This window comes from Phocoena sinus, chromosome 4, assembly GCF_008692025.1.
Source record: "Phocoena sinus isolate mPhoSin1 chromosome 4, mPhoSin1.pri, whole genome shotgun sequence".
Taxonomy (NCBI): Eukaryota; Metazoa; Chordata; class Mammalia; order Artiodactyla; family Phocoenidae; genus Phocoena; species Phocoena sinus.
The window spans coordinates 74,252,938-74,270,714 of record NC_045766.1 but is presented as its reverse complement, the minus strand read 5'-3'; the positions used below and the strand labels follow the sequence as shown (position 1 = coordinate 74,270,714).

The following is a 17,777-nucleotide window of genomic DNA, read 5'->3' as shown; positions in this document are numbered from 1 at the left end:
CAAGGAGTAGGAGACCATGGTAAGGAGCCTTGTGAGAGCAGGTCAGAGTTCCCACCCAACCTCCATGTCTTCCTTGCACCTTTCTTTCATTCTCTCCTCCCCGTTCAGTCTCCTCTTTCTCTTTTCTTCCTTACGCTCCCATTCTTCCAGGTGAGCGCCTTTCATGGCACTCTGGAAGGTTGAGGGGGTACACAATCCCGTGTGGTTCCAGTTGCTACCAACTGAACGCTCCATCTTCTGAGCGCCAGGAGGATTCAGCAGTTTGGGTGAAGCCGAGTCCCAGAGGCATGGAGCTTAGTGGGGCCCCCTCGGGCTGCAAGACCACCTGGCTCGGCCATGTATTTGCTGCCCTGGGAGTGGGGACGTGTCATTTATATTCTCCGAGATTCAGTTTCCTCACCTGAAAATGGGGAATAAATACATTCCTGACTGTTGTTGTATGAGAAGCATTACCTGCTGTGGTTCCCAGCACACGGAGAACGTTCAAAAACTGATGATGATGATGGTGGTGGTGATGGTGAGGCTCTGTACCTACCAACTTATGCCAGCGAACCAACTTCCAGACCCTAAACTCATACGTATGTGACAAGCTCTATCCTTTTTGCCTAGCTTCAGCTATGACAAGATGCAGAAGGAGGGATTTCTCTTACTGTTCACAGATCCCATGATCATCTTCCTTGTAGCCTGGCAGGCACACGCAGGTAGCGTTCTGGCCGTCCTTCACTAGGCATTGCTTATGTGTGTTCTGTGTGTTGCAGTCATCAGGACACTTTGGACCCAAAGCTTCAAAAGAGAGTGATTTCTGGGTAATTTTCAGAAACAACCCCTTCAGCACCAAAGTGACACATCACAGAATACAATTTTTTTCACGTTGCTTTTTCTGGGTAAAACGCGGTGCTCAGTGGCTCTGCACTTGACGTGCGCCCTGTGAAGCGGCATGTGGGCCTCCTCACCAGCTCTTAGCCAAGGCCCTATCCAGGCCCACAGGACTAAAGCCAAAATTCACACCCCTCAGACTCTGAAATGCACACGGAAACTTGAGCAGGAAAGTGTGTACTTTGCAAATGCAAAAGGAGAGAGTGGAGGAGGCATGAAGAACATTTAGAAGCAGGTGGAACACTTACCAACACACTGGGGGATCTGTAGGTTCGGTCTCAGCAGCCCCGGTTTGCACTGACATTGTAAACCATTGGTGCAGTCATCCTGCCCCTTCTCTTTCACACAACCATAATAATCACACCGATCTTGCTCTAAGAGGCACAAATAAATCAAAGACATATTTAGCAAGACAATATGGATAAGGTAACTTGTGAAAGCACCCCATTCCATTGTGGATATTGTTGCCTTTTGACACATTTTGGGATTCAACCAATCAAAATCTGAGATTCTGAAATTCAACTCCCCAGTGGATCTCTTCTATAACTATTTCCTTACATTATTCAATTAAAATTAATTCAATCCAGTGCAATGCAATGATGTCCCAAGTCTCTTTTGCACCTACCTCTTTGCTGGGTTCCACAAGGGACACAGTAGCTGCATAAGTTTTGGACCCCATCTTTGGAGAGTTACCTGTTTATACCCTTAGAGAATCGCATCCAGCAACTTGTAATACAGACTTTAAGTACAGTGGGAATTCAGGGGCTCAGGTAGCTAAAGGTAACATCGTGGAGGAGGTGGAAATTGGGCTAAGTCTTGAAAGATAGGGAAGATTTGAACAGTCAAAGGAGAGGCAAGGTCTAAGTGGAGTAAACAAGGCATGAAAAGAAGTAAAGTATTCTTGTCCAGGAGTGATGGAGTTGTACTTGGGCAGGGGAGAGGCAGTGTGGTGAGGAGGAACAAAAGTGAGAACTCTTGGCTCTACCGTTGATTGGCCATGGGCTTTTTGTTCAAATGTTTAATTCGTGGTGGGTCCAAGTTCCCTCCATCTATGAAATGGGCTAATGATTCTTGTTTCACATGATTGTTGTGAGAACTGAATGAACTAATGTAAATGCAATTGTCCACTATAAGATACTCAGCAAGTAATCGTTCTTTTGTTCACTCATGGGTATAGCAGGGTTTGAATGTCAGGTTATAGATACTGACTTTTATCCTACAAGCCTGAGAATCCATTGATAGATTCTGAACAGAAGCATGGCATAAGAAAGCCATCTTTTAAGAATGTTAGTCTAGAAGCAGATTGAAGACATTAGGGACAAAAAGATGAGTCTGAGAATAGATTAGGGGGAGAGAATAGGAGCAGGTAGAACAGATATGTGGTTACTCTCTTCTAAACATCCCAAACCTGTAACTAACCTTCCTTCATTACCTGCCATTTGAAAATGCCTCTAAATAAAAACCAGAGAAAGAGATTCTACAACTTTTGACACAGAAAAGAGAATCTGTCTTTGCAGCAGAAGCAAGAGAGCAGGAAAAAGTGTTTTTCTCTACAAGTTCTGAGCTCTCCCTTCCATGTGCTGGGCGGCTCATGCTCCTGTGGCCATCTCTAGCTGGCATCATTCGGTAATCTGCTAATGTACCTAAGAGCACATGCCTGGTCTTCATTCGGTAATCTGCTAATGTACCTAAGAGCACATGCCTGGTCTTCATTCGGAGTGGAGAGACGTTGAGAAGAGTTGTCCAAAAAAAGAGCAATTCTCAGCCCTGAGACCAGATGCTTTCAAGTCTTCCAGGGCTCAGAACCAAGGCAGTTACTAAGTAGAGCCAAATGAGAGAATTGCAAGGGTCCCCAACTTTATTTTGAAGAATGCACTGGTTATTTTCATCTGACAACCACTTGGAGTGGTCAGTCCCCATGCTGATGGGGATCCTCAACTTCCTCACACTTGCTAGAAGTCTCATTCAGCCCAAAGCAGAGCCTATGATAAGGTTTTTGTCTTGCCTTGCTGACAATTTCATCTTCTGGGGAGTAGACGTTCTGACGGCATGAATTGATACTCTGGACAAAATTGTGACCCTGAGGAGAAATCTATTGGCAGGTGGAAGTGATGAGTCCCTTGAAGACAAGGACCAAGTGACAGTCAGAAAGAGGAGTATGACTTTGAGAGAGTAAATATTGAAATGTTCAAAAAGGATAAGGTGTAGTTCCATGGCATGAGACTCTGGAAGATGCAAACAGTTCAGGAAAGTAAGAAGCTCTGAAAATGTAATTCTAACTTTCAGCTGCAAATGATCCCAACAAGCTGTAAAGAAAAAAAAAAATGGGAGAGGGCCAGGTAATATAATAAACTGGCATGGTTTGCACAGGAAGCTCTCAGATGAGAGACATAAAATATAAAAAGAAGATCCTATAACCAAAGATGGAATATTAAAAGTGTGACAGAGACAGTCTAGAGTCCCAAATGAGCTCAGGCTTGCCACAAACAAAACCCAAAACAACAACAGCAACAAAAACCCAACAACAAAGAGCAAAGGGTTAAAAATTTAAAAATGGGCAAATGAATGAAAGGGTGTATGTTTTCCACGTTACAGGGGCTCATGGAAAGGCCAGGCCTGGCTGGTATAGTGTTGATGAATGACATGAGAAAAACAGAATGGCTTCAGAACAATTTTTCTCCTGTCTTGCCAGGAAATAATACTTGGATGGAAAAGAGTTGAATGGACATTGCTAAAGGGACCGCAGCCCATGGAGCGGGTAGAGTGCAGGGGAGCCCCCATCTTTTCTAATAGAATTTTAAGTGTTTTATTCCAGAGCATTTACATTCCAGGTCCTGAGAGAACAGTGATCATCTGTGAAATCTTGAAAAAGAGAGAAGGTGCTAGAAAACCATAAATGAACAGAATTTGATTATATTTTCAAAAAGAGAAATAAGTTTTGCAAACTAGGACATGGAGGTTACAATAAGCAAACAGCAAAAATTTAAGAGACTAAAGAAGGAGTCGCAGAAGGATCAAAATGAAAGATGAGGAAGGCAGAATGGGATCAGGAGAATGGTGAGTGGAGGTCCAGAGAGAAGAGGACTTCAGGAATGGGAGGATACTAGTATCAAATGTTACAGAAAAGTCAGATAAGTTGTGTCTCAACAGAGGCCTTTGGGTTTGGCAACCAGGACTGAGGACCAGTTGCACAGAGATGCCCCCAGGGCTGGCCCTGGACACCTCTGAAATGAGGAACTCCTGATGACTGCTGTGGTGATTGCAGTAACAGTGCGAGTTTATTCCTGCCTTCCTGTGTCCATGCCCCTTCGTAGGGCCTGCCACACTGTGCTTTGTCATGTGAATTGCTTTGGCCGTCAGGACAGTTGTAAATATAACATTAGCAGAGAGTGAGAAGCACCTGTGTACTGAAATGTGCCCTCTTGTTGCTCTTGAAACCCTTTTGGACTAACCTGCTGGAGGATGGGAGATCACCTGGAGCAGAGACAAACTGTCCAGCTGAGCCATCTTAGATCAGTCAGCCCTCAGCTGATCTACCCGGCAGCTAATGCCCGATGCATAAGTGAGCCAAGCAGAGATCAGCCGAGCCCCGCCTAAATGAGTAGAACTGCCCAGGTAAGCCCAAATTCTGACCCACAGAATTATACCGTTATAATAAATAAATGGTTGTTGTTTAGGCCACTAAGATTTGGGGTGCTTGTAACACAGTAAAAATGAATTGTTAACAGCTGTCCTGTGGGGGGGGGTTGTGTCTGCCTAAAGGGGAAACAGTATAGATAAAACTTTCTATAGCATTTGGAAAGCTAAAACTTGGTATAGAGCCCTCTTGTTTCTCCTTTCTTCATCCTTCCTCGTCCAGAGGCTATTTGTCCAAGACTACCTTCCAAGAAGAGGAACAAACTAGTCAGTCTGATGACTTGGGGGATGGTTATAAAGGAGCAGAAGCCAAATGACAGGGGAAAGGGAGGGAGGAAGAAAGGACAGATTCAAAGGAAACTGGGAGATGTCTGTGGATTCAATTATCAAGTGCTTCTGGCCCCCTTCAAACATATAATAGAAAAATTTATGAAAAGTAGATAGGTCTTCAGGTAATCGTCATATAAAATTATTTCATACTTACTGATGTATCCTGTAAACTCATTTGCACTGTTATTAACTGCGCTTTCAATGGCACGTGATACGGTTTCTGCAGTTTCTTTGGTAGTTTCCAGAAAAATGTTTACTACTGCTACATCAACAGTATGCATTGCAGATCTTGCTGAAGGAGATGTGCTAAAAATGAAATGAATCCATCACTTGATGAATTGAACTGAAGCATAAACAAATAGGTCTTCACAGCAGAAGCAAGAAGAAATATAATTCTGCAGCCTGTGGAAGGAAAACCACATTCACAGAAAGACAGACAAAATGAAAAGGCAGAGGACTTTGTACCAGATGAAAGAACAAGACAAAACCCCAAATAAACAACTAAATGAAGTGCAGATAGGCAACCGTCCAGAAAAAGAATTCAGAATAATGATAGTGAAGATGATCCAGTACCTAAGAAAAAGAATGGAGGCAAGGATCAAGAAGATGCAAGAAATGTTTAACAAAGACCTAGAAGAATAAAGAACAAAAACTTAGAAGAATTAAAGAACAAACAAACAGAGATGAACAATACAATAACTGAACTGAAAAATACACTAGAAGGAATCAATAGCAGAATAACTGAGGCAGAAGAACAGATAAGTGACCCGGAAGACAGAATGGTGGAATTCACTGCCACAGAACAGAATAAAGAAAAAAGAATGAAAAGAAATGAAGACAGCCCATGAGACCTCTGGGACATTAAACACAACAACATTTGCATTATAGGGGTTAGAGAAGGAGAAGAGAGAGAGAAAGGACCAGAGAAAATATTTGAAGAGATTATAGTCCAAAACTTCCCTAACATGGGAAAGGAAATAGCCACCCAAGGTCAGGAAGTGAAGAGAGTCCCATACAGGATAAACACAAGGAGAAACATGCTGAGACACATAGTAATCAAACTGACAAAAGTTAAAGACAAAGAAAAATTATTGAAAGCAGTAAGGGAAAAATGACAAATAACATACAAGGGAACTCCCATATAAGGTTAACAGCTGATTTCTCAGCAGAAACTCTACAAGCCAGAAGGGAGTGGCATGATATATTTAAAGTGATGAAAGGGAAGAACCTACAACCAAGATTACTCTACCTGGCAAGGATCTCATTCAGATTCAATGGAGAAATCAAAAGCTTTACAGACAAGCAAAACCTAAGAGAACTCAGCACCACCAAACCAGCTCTACAACAAATGCTAAAGGAACTTCTCTAACTGGGAAACACAAGAGAAGAAAAGGACCTACAAAAACAAACCCAAAACCATTAAGAAAATGGTAATAGGAACATACATAATTACCTTAAACATGAATGGATTAAATGCTTCAACCAAAGGACACAGGCTTGCTGGATGGATACAAAAACAAGACCCATATATATGCTGTCTACAAGAGACCCACTTCAGACCTACGGACACGTACAGACTGAAAGTGAGGAGATGGAAAAAGATATTCCATGCAAATGGAAGTCAAAAGAAAGCTGGAGTAGCAATATTCATATCAGATAAAATAGACTTTAAAATAAAGAACGTTACAAGACACAAGGAAGGACACTACATAATGATCAAGGGATCAGTCCAAGAAGATATAACAATTATAAATATATATGCACCCAACATAGGAGCACCTCAATATATAAGGCAACTGTTAACAGCTCTAAAAGAGGGAATCGACAGCAACACAATCATTGTGGGGGACTTTAACACCTTACTTACACCAATGGATGGATCATCCAGAGAGAAAATTAATAAGAGAACATAAGCTTTAAATGACACAATAGACCAGATAGATTTAATTGATATTTATAGGACATTCCATCCAAAAAGAGCAGATTACACTTTCTTCTCAAGTGTACACGGAACATTCTCCAGGACTGATCACATCTTGGGTCACAAATCAAGCTTTGGTAAACTTAAGAAAACTGAAATCATATGAAGCATCTTTTCTGACCACAATGCTATGAGATTAGAAATCAATTACAGGGGGAAAAAATGTAAAAACCACAAACACATGGAGGCTAAACAATATGTTACTAAATAACCAAGAGATCACTGAGGAAATCAAAGAGGAAATTAAAAAATACCTAAAGACAAACAACAACGAAAACACGATAATACAAAACCTATGGGATGCAGCAAAAGCAGCTTTAAGAGGGAAGTTTATAGCAATACAAGCCTACCTCAAGAAACAAAAAACATCTCAAATAAACAACCAAAGGCATAACCTTACACCTTACACCTAAAGGAACTAGAGAAAGAAGAACAAACAACACCCAAAGTTAGTAGAAGGAAAGAAATCATAAAGATTAGAGCAGAAATAAATGAAACAGAAACAAAGAAAACAATAGCAAAGATCAATAAAACTAAAAGCTGGTTCTTTGAGAAGATAAACAAAATTGATAGACTCACTTAGCCAGACTCATCAAGAAAAAGAGGGAGCTTCCCCGGTGACGCAATGGTTGAGAGTCCACCTGCCGATGCAGGGGACATGGGTTCGTGCCCCGGTCCGGGAAGATCCCACATGCCACGAAGCAGCTAGGCCCGTGAGCCATGGCCGCTGACCTGCGCGTCCGGAGCCTGTGCTCCACAATGGGAGAGGTCACAACAGTGAGAGTCCCACGTATGGCAAAAAAAGAAAAAAAAAGAAAAAGAAAAAGAGGGAAAGGACTCAAATCAATAAAATTAGAAAGGAAAAAGGAGAAGTTAGAACAGACACCACAGAAATACAAAGCAACCTAAGAGACTACTACAAGCAACTCTATGCCCATAAAATGGACAACCTGGAAGAAATGGACAAATTCTTAGAGAGGTATAACCTCCCAGGACTGAACCAGGCAGAAACAGAAAATATGAACAGACCGATCACAAGTAATGAAATTGAAACTGTGATTAAAAATCTTCCAACAGGGCTTCCCTGGTGGCGCAGTGGTTGAGAGTCCGCCTGCCGAGGCAGGGGACGCGTGTTCGTGTCCCGGTCCGTGAGGATCCCACGTGCTGTGGAGTGGCTGGGCCCATGAGCCATGGCCACTGAGCCTGCGCGTCTGGAGCCTGTGCTCCACAATGGGAGGGGCCACAGCCATGAGAGGCCCATGTACCGCAAGAAAAAAAAAAAAAATCTTCCAACAAACAAAAGTCCAGGACCAGATGGCTTCACAGGTGAATTCTATCAAACATTTAGACAAGAGCTAACACCCATCCTTCTCAAACTCTTCCAAAAAATTGCAGAGGAAGGACCACTCCCAAACTCATTCTACGAGGCCACCATCACCCTGATACCAAAACCAGACAAAGATACTACAAAAAAGGAAAACGACAGACCAATATCACTGATGAATATAGATGCAAAAATCCTCAACAAAATACTAGCAAACAGAATCCAACAACACATTAAAAGGATCATACACCATGATCAAGTCGGATTTATCCCAGGGATGCAAGGATTCTTCAATATATGCAAATCAATCAATGTGATACACCATATTAACAAATTGAAGAATAAAAACCATATGATCATCTCAATAGATGCAGAAAAATCTTTTCACAAAATTCAACACCCATTTATGATAAACACTCTCCAGAAAGTGGGCATAGAGGAACCTACCTCAACATAATAAAGGCCATATATGACAAACCCACAGCAAACATCATTCTCAATGGTGAAAAACTGAAAACATTTCCTCTAAGATCAGGAAAAAGACAATGATGTCCAATCTCACCGCTATTATTCAGCATAGTTTTGGAAGTCCTAGCCATGGCAATCAGAGAAGAAAAAGAAATAAAAGGAATACAAATTGGAAAAGAAGAAGTAAAACTGTCACTGTTTGCAGATGACATGATACTATACATAAAGATGCTACCAGAAAACTACTAGAGCTAATCAATGAATTTTGTAAAGTTTCAGGATACAAAATTAAGGCACAGAAATCTCTTGCATTCCTATACACTAATGATGAAAAATCTGAAAGAGAAATTAAGGAAACACTCCCATTTACCATTGCAACAAAAAGAATAAAATGCCTAGGAATAAACCTACCTAGAGAGACAAAAGACCTATAGACAGAAAACTGTAAGACACTGATGAAAGAAATTAAAGATGATACCAACAGAAGGAGAGATATACCAAGTTCTTGGATTGGAAGAATCAATATTGTGAAAATGACTATACTACCCAAAGCAATCTACAAGTTCAATGCAATCCCTATGAAATTACCAATGGCATTTTTTACGGAACTAGAACAAAAAATCTTAAAATTTGTATGGAGACACAAAAGACCCCAAACAGCCAGATCAGTCTTGAAGAAAAAAATAGAGCTAGAGGAATCAGATTTCCTGACTTCAGACTATACTACAAAGCTACGGTATTTAAGACAACATGGTACTGGCACAAAAACACAAAGATAGATCAATGGAACAAGATAGAAAGCCCAGAGATAAACCCACGCACCTATGGTCAACTAATCTATGACAAAGGAGGCAAGAATATACAATGGAGAAAAGACAGTCTCTTCAATAAGTGGTGCTGGGAAAACTGGAGAGCTACATGTAAAAGAATGAAATTAGAACACTCCGTAACACCATACACAAAGATAAACTCAAAATGGATTCGAGACCTAAATGTAAGCCCAGACACTATAAAACTCTTAGAGGAAAACATAGGAAGAACACTCTTTGATATACATCACAGCAAGACTTTTTTTGATCTATCTCTTAAGGTAATGGAAATAAAATAAGAAATAAACAGGGGCTTCCCTGGTGGCACAGTGGTTGAGAGTCCGCCTGCTGATGCAGGGGACACGGGTTCGTGTCCCGGTCCAGGAAGGTCCCACATGCCGTGGAGTGGCTGGGCCCGTGAGCCATGGCTACTGAGCCTGCGCGTCTGGAGCCTGTGCTCTGCAATGGGAGAGGCCACAACAGTGAGAGGCCCACGTACCACAAAAACAAACAAACAAAAAAATAAACAAATGGGACCTAATGAAACTTAAAAGCTTTTGCAAGCAAAGGAAACCATAAACAAGACCAAAAGACAATCCTCAGAATAGGAGAAAATATTTGCAAATGAATCAACAAAGGATTAATCTTCAAAATATCTAAACAGCTCATGCAGCTCAATGGTAAATAAACAAACAACCCAATCAAAAAATGGGCAGAAGACCTAAATAGACATTTCTCCAAAGAAGACATACAGATGGCCAAGCAGCACATGAAAAGATGCTCAACATCACTAATTATTAGAGAAATGCAAATCAAAACTACAATGAGGTATCACCTCACACCAGTTAGAATTGGCATCATCAGAAAATCTACAAACAACAAATGCTGGAGAGCGTGTGGAGAAAAGGGAACCCTCTTGCACTGTTGGTGGGAATGTAAATTGATACAGCCACTATGGAGAACAGTATGGAGGTTTCTTAAAAAACTAAAAATAAAATTACCATATGACCCAGCAATCCCACTACGAGAAAACCATAATTCAAAAAGACACATGCGCCCCAATGTTCATTGCAGCACTGTTTACGATAGCCAGGTCATGGAAGCAACCTAAATACCCATCGACAGACAAATGGATGAGGTTGTGGTACATATGTACAATGGAATATTACTCAGCCATAAAAAGGAATGAAAGTGGGTCATTTGTAGAGAAGTGGATGGATCTAGAGACTGTCATACAGAGTGAAGTAAGTCAGAAAGAGAAAAACAAGTATCCTATATTAACGCATATATGTGGAACCTAGAAAAATGGTACAGATGAACCAGTTTGCAGGGCAGAAATAGAGACACAGATGTAGAGAACAAACATATGGACACCAAGGGGGGAACCTGGAGGGGGTGGTGGTGGTGGGATGAATTGGGAGATTTTGATTGATATATATACACTACTATGTATAAAATAGATAACTAATAAGAACCTGCTGTATAAAAAATAAATAAAATTCCAAAAAGAAAAAAAAAAAAAAAGGTCTTCAGACCTCCCAGACTCTCAGATCTCTCAGCACTAGTTCCTACCCATTGTTTTGTTTTTTGGGTTTTTTTTGCGGTACACGGGCCTCTCACTGTTGCGGCCTCTCCCATTGCGGAGCACAGGCTCCGGATGTGCAGGCCCAGCGGCCATGGCTCATGGGCCCAGCCGCTCCGCGGCACGTGGGATCCTCCCGGACTGGGGCATGAACCTGTGTCCCCTGCATCGGCAGGCGGACTCTCAACCACTGCGCCACCAGGGAAGCCCCCCACCCATTGTTTTATATCCACCGTTGAGGCTCACATAGGGAGGCATGGGGTTGCCATAAAATGGCCATTTATAGGCCTAGAGATCTCTATTCAGCATGCATTCGGAGGAAATCTAGGGCTATAGCAAGGTCTTGTTGGAAGAGACTTAGAAAAATTGTGGACAATCATTTTTAGGATTAAGGAGCCTGGAGTGAAGCAGAAGTAGAATAAGTGATATCTGAAACAGTAAGCTGTCACTTTCTGCAGAAAGTCAAGAGTAGGTCTCTTGATGAGCTGTAAAATCTCAGATTTGCGCTTTGAGAGAGACAGAGGGGTGTGTGTTCCTCCCTGTGCACAGAGAGAACAGTAATCAACCATACAGAGTCTGGATCATTCCAAGAAAGGGCCCAGGAAGCCAGAAGTCAGCTTCAAAGTGTGTGTGTGTGTGTGTGTGTGTGTATGTGTGTGTGTGTGTGTGTGTGTGTGTGTGTGTGTGTGAGATTGGACCTGGGCACACCTGACCCAGAGGAGAACTGATCCCAAGGAGGGATGGGGCGGTGAGAAGCATCAGAATATAATACCAAATCACATCACCAGATACTAAGTGCTTGCTACGAGCAAGACATCATAAGAATCTCTCTAATCAGTGCTGCAACTTGGGGCCCTGAGATCAGCTGTACCAAGTTCTAATTCTTTCATTATCCAAAAAAGAATCAAGGGATACAACCACTGAGAGAGAAAAAAAAGGACTTTAAATAACTTCTTCCTGCCATTTGCCCAGCGGTGGGTGGTTGCCACAGCTGGTTTAGGTCCCCGACCACTGGGCCCCCTTGTCAGGAGGAGGCAGCCTCCGGGCTGGGGAGAAGGCACTGCCACCTCGGGCGGCCGACGCGGTCCCCTGGGACAGTGCACTTCCTGGCCTCGGTTCCCCGCTGAGTTCGGTTTCCAGGGTTCAGGCCCGGCTCCCCTTCCTGGCCTCTCTTCTCTCGCTGGGCCAGTTTATCAGGAGAAGATTGTTTTCCAGGGCTAGAAACCGGACTTCTGATGATGTTTGACCCAGCGGCAGCAACAGCAGGCAACGTGATTTCAAAGCTGCGCTCAGCTTTTGTTTCTTCCCTCTTGTAATCACAAAACCCATTTCGGACCAGGAATTCCAATCATGTCTGTGATGGTGGTGAGAAAGAAGGTGACACGGAAATGGGAGAAACTCCTAGGCAGGAACACCTTCTGTTGTGATGGCCGTGTGATGATGGCCCGGCAAAAGGGCATCTTCTGTTTGACCCTCTTCCTCATCCTGGGGACGTGTACACTCTTCTTCGCCTTCGAATGCCGCTACCTGGCTGTCCAGCTGTCTCCTGCCGTCCCTGTGTTTGCTGCCATGCTCTTCCTTTTCTCCATGGCTACACTGTTGAGGACCAGCTTCAGTGATCCTGGAGTGATCCCTTGGGCCCTCCCAGATGAAGCAGTTTCATAGAAATAAAGATAGAAGGAAAGGGACTTCCCTGGTAGCACAGTGGTTAAGAATCTGCCTGCCAATGCAGGGGACACGGGTTCGAGCCCTGGTCTGGGAGGATCCCACATGCCGCGGAGCAACTAAGCCCGTGTGCCACAACTACTGAGCCTGCGCTCTAGAGCCCGTGAGCCACAACTACTGAAGCCCACACGACTAGAGCCCATGCTCTGCAACAACAGAAGCCACTGCAGTGAGACGCTCACGCACCGCAACAAAGAGTAGCCCCTGCTCGCCGCAACTAGAGAAAGCCCACGTGCAGCAACGAAGACCCAAAGCAGCCAAAAAAATAAATAAATAAAAATTTATTAAAAAAAAAAGAGTAGAAGGAAATATACCAAAATGCATAAATATCCCTGAGTTGAGAGACCGTCGGTGATTTTTTTGTCTTCTATTCATATTTTCTGTTTTTTCCAAATTTTTTACAGTAAGCATGTATTACTCTTATTTTTAAATAATTGTTTTTCTGATTCTAAATATCACCAGTCTTTTTTCATGCATATATTTTATTTTTGCAAGGTAAAATCCTTTATACATGCTTCTTTTTAGCGTACATTTTCATTTTTCAGTATGTTGTGAATATTTTCCTGTCATCATTTAAAATGTGTACATCATTTGAAATGGCTGCATAATATTCCATCCCATGCATGTATCATAATGTACTTAATCAACCTCCTATTATGATACTGAGGTTATTTTCAATCTTTCACTATTAAAAGGGACGTCTGTGACCAAAAAACTCCAAAAAACAAACAACAACAACAACAAAAAAACTTCTTCCCTCTCTGATTTGTGGCTGTGTGTTTTTAAGACTCAGGATATATATTTTCCTGTCCAATTGTTTTCCTATACTCCTTTCTGACTTTTGAAGAAATAGAGAAGCTTGAAAACATAGCCAGCCTACTTAGAAAATGTTCACAGCCATGTGGGTTCTGCAGAACAATCCAGAAAATCCAAAACATGAACCAAATTCTGTTTTTAGGAATGATCACCTCAAAAGGGAGTCCAAAAGCAAAATGGGCTTCAGAGTTCTAATTTAACATTTCCTATCATGATTGGTTCATGATGGGATTTGGAGGTGACAGTGGAAGGTATAGGGCAGTGAGAAAGGGGTACTCGATACAAGCTTTCTTTATCAGTTGAAAGATGACCACAGATCTATGGTATAATTTGCAGTGGGGCTAGGAAAGAAATGCCATCCATAATGCATTCATTTAAAGAACCTGCTAGCATACTCTCCAATTCAGGAGACAAGACATGACACTTACAGAACAGTTCAAGGAAATGATGGAGCGGTCGTGTTCTTAAGTGACAAAAAGGTGTAGTATAAATGACTAGAGCACTAGCCTCTGAGTTAAGAGCCCAGAGATCTAGACCCAGGATAGCCACCATCTTTTGTGGTCCAAGACCAGTCCCAGCTTCCCTCAGCCTGAGCGTCCTCCTCTGTCCAAAGAGAGATTTGAGTGTTAGAGAAATTCTGAGGATCCTTCCAATTCCAACATTTGGACAGTAAATAAAGAGCTTGGGGATTCAGAGGAGAGAGCACTGGTATGGAGCCTAAGAAATGCCTTCTGAGGTGAGACTGAGGTCTATTTGCCTGCCATGGCCCCCTTGCTGGGGGAGTCCCTCCTGTCAGGACACTGAGCTCACAGGTAAGGGGTTGCCTCCAAAACTCCCCTTTCCTTAAGAACGGAAGGAGTGCCACAGTTTCCCCAAGTGACTCTGTGGGACCAGCTCTCCATCATACTTGCAGGGTCCCATATTCTGGAAGGGGAACTAACTTGTTGAAACTGACTATGTGCCAGGCACTTTGCACAGGGAATCTTTCCAAAGGTATCTCATTTGCTCCTCCCAGGGTTCTGGGAAGGTTGATCAGATTATCCCAGTTATAGAGATGAGGCAACAAAAGTTCAGAGAGGTTAAAATGCCTACCCAGTCACACAGCAATAATGTGCCAAGGCAGGGATCCAAGCATAGATTTACACCTCATTGTTCCTGTTTTTATCCAGTCATCCTGATGCATGAACTCCCTGTTGTCCCCTAAATCAAACCTAATGTCCTTCAACAATGCATAGACATTCAGGAGTCTGCTGTACCTCCAGCTTCCAGCCTGTGTGTTGGGGCCCAGCCTCTCTGCCTGCTGCTTGCACCGTGCCTCCCATTAAGCTGCCTGCCAGCCTTCTGGCTACCCATCACACGTGCACCTTGCTCACCGACAAGATCAAAACTCACCACTTTTAGGAGGTCTTCTCTGAATTCACATATCTAAATATATATAGTATGTTTTTCCACAAAGGACTTGACAAAGTTTATAAAGATAGATGCAATAGTAAAACCATAAACTATAAATACATTAAAGCTGCTTTTTCTGCATGGTCTCTTCACCTTAGAGCAGTGGTCCCCAGCGTTTTTGGCACCAGGGACCGGTTTCATGGAAGACAATTTTTCCACCGATAGGGGCGGGGATGGTTCAGACAGTAATTCGAGCGATGGGGAGCCGTGGGGAGCCATGGGGAGCCGTGGGGAACCATGGGGAGTGGCAGATGAAGCTTTGCTTGCTTGTTGCTCACCTCCTGCTGTGCCGCCCCCCGGGGTTGGGGACCCCTGCCTTAGAGCATTCTTTCCTCAGCCTGTAGCACTCATGTATCAATACGCTTCAGAGAAGGCCAAGATTCTTGAGAATCCTCCGCCCCTTTGGGTTCCCAAATAGCATGCAACCCTGGTCACTGCATGTTGCTATGCTCACTGCATTCTCGTTCTTACTGTAGAAAGAGCTCACGACAGGCCCTGCAGTAGCCAGGTGCATGACTGGGGTCTTCCTGTCTGCCTCATTCCCCCCAGTGAGGGAAGAGATGGCTGTGAGCCATTCATTCTCCTCCTGACCCTCTGGAATGCACATTCCAGGGATTGACCAGGTGTGATTTGTAGCCAAAGCATCAAACCAAACAAAGAGAACCAGGTGATGCCCTGGGCTATGTGGGCACGTTACTGAGTAGCCAATCACAGGCAGCATCTTGCTATCCCCAGGTTACACCCTGCCCACCCAGGCCAGGGTCAATGTGACGTCAGAGGCAGGGCCCTCCGTGGTACTCAGACTAATCATCTCTTCTTGACCTGTGACTAGCCATCCTAGGGCCTCAGTGCCACATGGGGTATGCAAGAGAACACAGAAGTTAGGCAAACACAACCTGCTTCCAAAGTACCCCATCAGTCCACAGCAAACTTACCTTAATTTACCAATTACAGTCTGCCCGTAATCAGGACTGTGAAATGCTTTTTTAAACTGTGGAGAAAAAGAACAGAATTAAGAACAACTACAAAGAGAGGGGAAAAGTGATATTACATCTAGGTTTTAACATAAATCCATTTCTAAACTCATTTATACAACTATAACACAACAAATTATTTATTCTTTCCATGCGCTCTAATACCTTTCAGTAATTTTTGCTGTAACATAGGAAGATTCTGATATAATTCAGAGCCACCCAGGAAAAAGATGGAAACCTGAAGCACCCAGCCAAATCAATACTCTTAAAAATAACGTGACTGACTTGTTTTGTCTTTTCAAAGTTACTGTTAGACTTACATATATGCATACTTTATACACTCATCAGTTTACCTAAGGAAGACTTAAATGCCTACCTTACCAAGGCATCATGCCTGAGACATAGAGATTACCAAGATGGGCAGACCCAGCCTCTGATCAAATAAGAGGTTACACCATGAAGTTGAGAGAGGTAAGTGACAGAGAGAGTAGAATCTACCGTGGAGGTTCAAAGAAACTCTCATCTAGTCGCAGAGAATCAGAGAGGGCTTCATAGAGGAGATGGGCTGTTGTAAAGCATTTCAGTAGGTAGTGCGGGGCCAGGAAGTGGAAGAAGGAGCAGCCCACACCAATGCTCAGAAGCAGTGTGCCTCAGAAGGCAGCAGGCTGGGCTGCCAAACTTCTCCGCTTAGCTTTTGCAAAATTTAACTGCTTTGAACCTCACGTTCTCATTGGAAAATTTGAGATAGCAGTAATTCCCACCACACAGGGCTATCATGCATAGAAAGTGAGATAGAATATATGATACATGGCTTTGTGAGCTGGAAGGGGCTCCAGCACAGGTAGATCTTCTTAGGCCTGAGTTGCGTTCTAAGAGCAGAGACAATTCTAGACACTTGTTAACAAGTGGCCAGAGATTAAGCTGGGACCTCTGGCAGGGGTAAGGTGGAGGTAGCATGGGGGTCTCAATTAGAACATAAGTTTTTTGATGCCAAGAATGGGGTTCATTTTCTCTTTCTTATGACACCCCCCTACCGCCTGCCACCTGCCCATCCCCATGCCTATTCCATAGCACTCAGCGCAGGGCAATCCCTAGGAAACACTCAACAAACACCAGTTGACCGATGATTGAATGACTTAACTGTGAAAGACATGACCTTGGACATGTCTTCCTCTCTTTGGACCCCATCTCCATATTTATTACATGAATGTTGAACTGGGTTGGTGCAAATTTTTTTATTATATATCCAAGAATTTTATTATTTTTCTCCCATGGGGACCCCACATTTAAAAAAATCATGGCAACCAATGTCATTTAAAAAGATGTTAAATCATTTCTCTTTTATTCTAGTCAAATTCAAATACATTTGATGCTCTAGTTAGTCTGGGCAACCTTGTATCCAGAATATGTCCATATTCCTTTTAATTCTTTTACATATCAGGAAGAGCTGGTATTTCTGTAAACCATCAGGGCCCTGGGAATCTACCTAGGAACAAGTTCACTGGATGACCTCCAAGGTTCTATCCAGCTCCCCTACTGACCACTTTTTGCACTTTTAATTTTCTTAATCCCAAAAAATGAGATTGCAAAATTAGCATCTGGCATAGGAAAACGGTCTTCCATTTTTTTTCTTCTATCAGGTCACCCTTTGAGGATTTGCGGATATACACCTCTCAGTCTGAAGGGCTGCAGGACTGGGCAGGAGGGCAGGAACCATGCTAACAGGCCTGCCCAGATCTCATTGCACAACAGAGCCAGCGGGGAAGGAGAAGCAGCCCTGAGGTCAGGCAGGTCTGGGTTCAAA

General features: G+C 43.0%; 1 protein-coding gene across 1 annotated transcript in view; it reads right to left on the bottom strand.

Moving 5' to 3' along the window:
- MUC13 (mucin 13, cell surface associated) overlaps positions 1 to 17,777 on the bottom strand; it is a gene marked incomplete at its 5' end in the record, with an annotated part of 33,008 nt that overhangs the window by 6,949 nt on the left and 8,282 nt on the right. The window contains 4 exons of the mRNA XM_032629410.1: positions 651 to 783; positions 1,125 to 1,250; positions 4,997 to 5,148; positions 15,935 to 15,990. Coding sequence (XP_032485301.1) covers positions 651 to 783; positions 1,125 to 1,250; positions 4,997 to 5,148; positions 15,935 to 15,990 — 467 coding nt within the window. The remainder of the gene's footprint in view (positions 1 to 650; positions 784 to 1,124; positions 1,251 to 4,996; positions 5,149 to 15,934; positions 15,991 to 17,777) is intronic.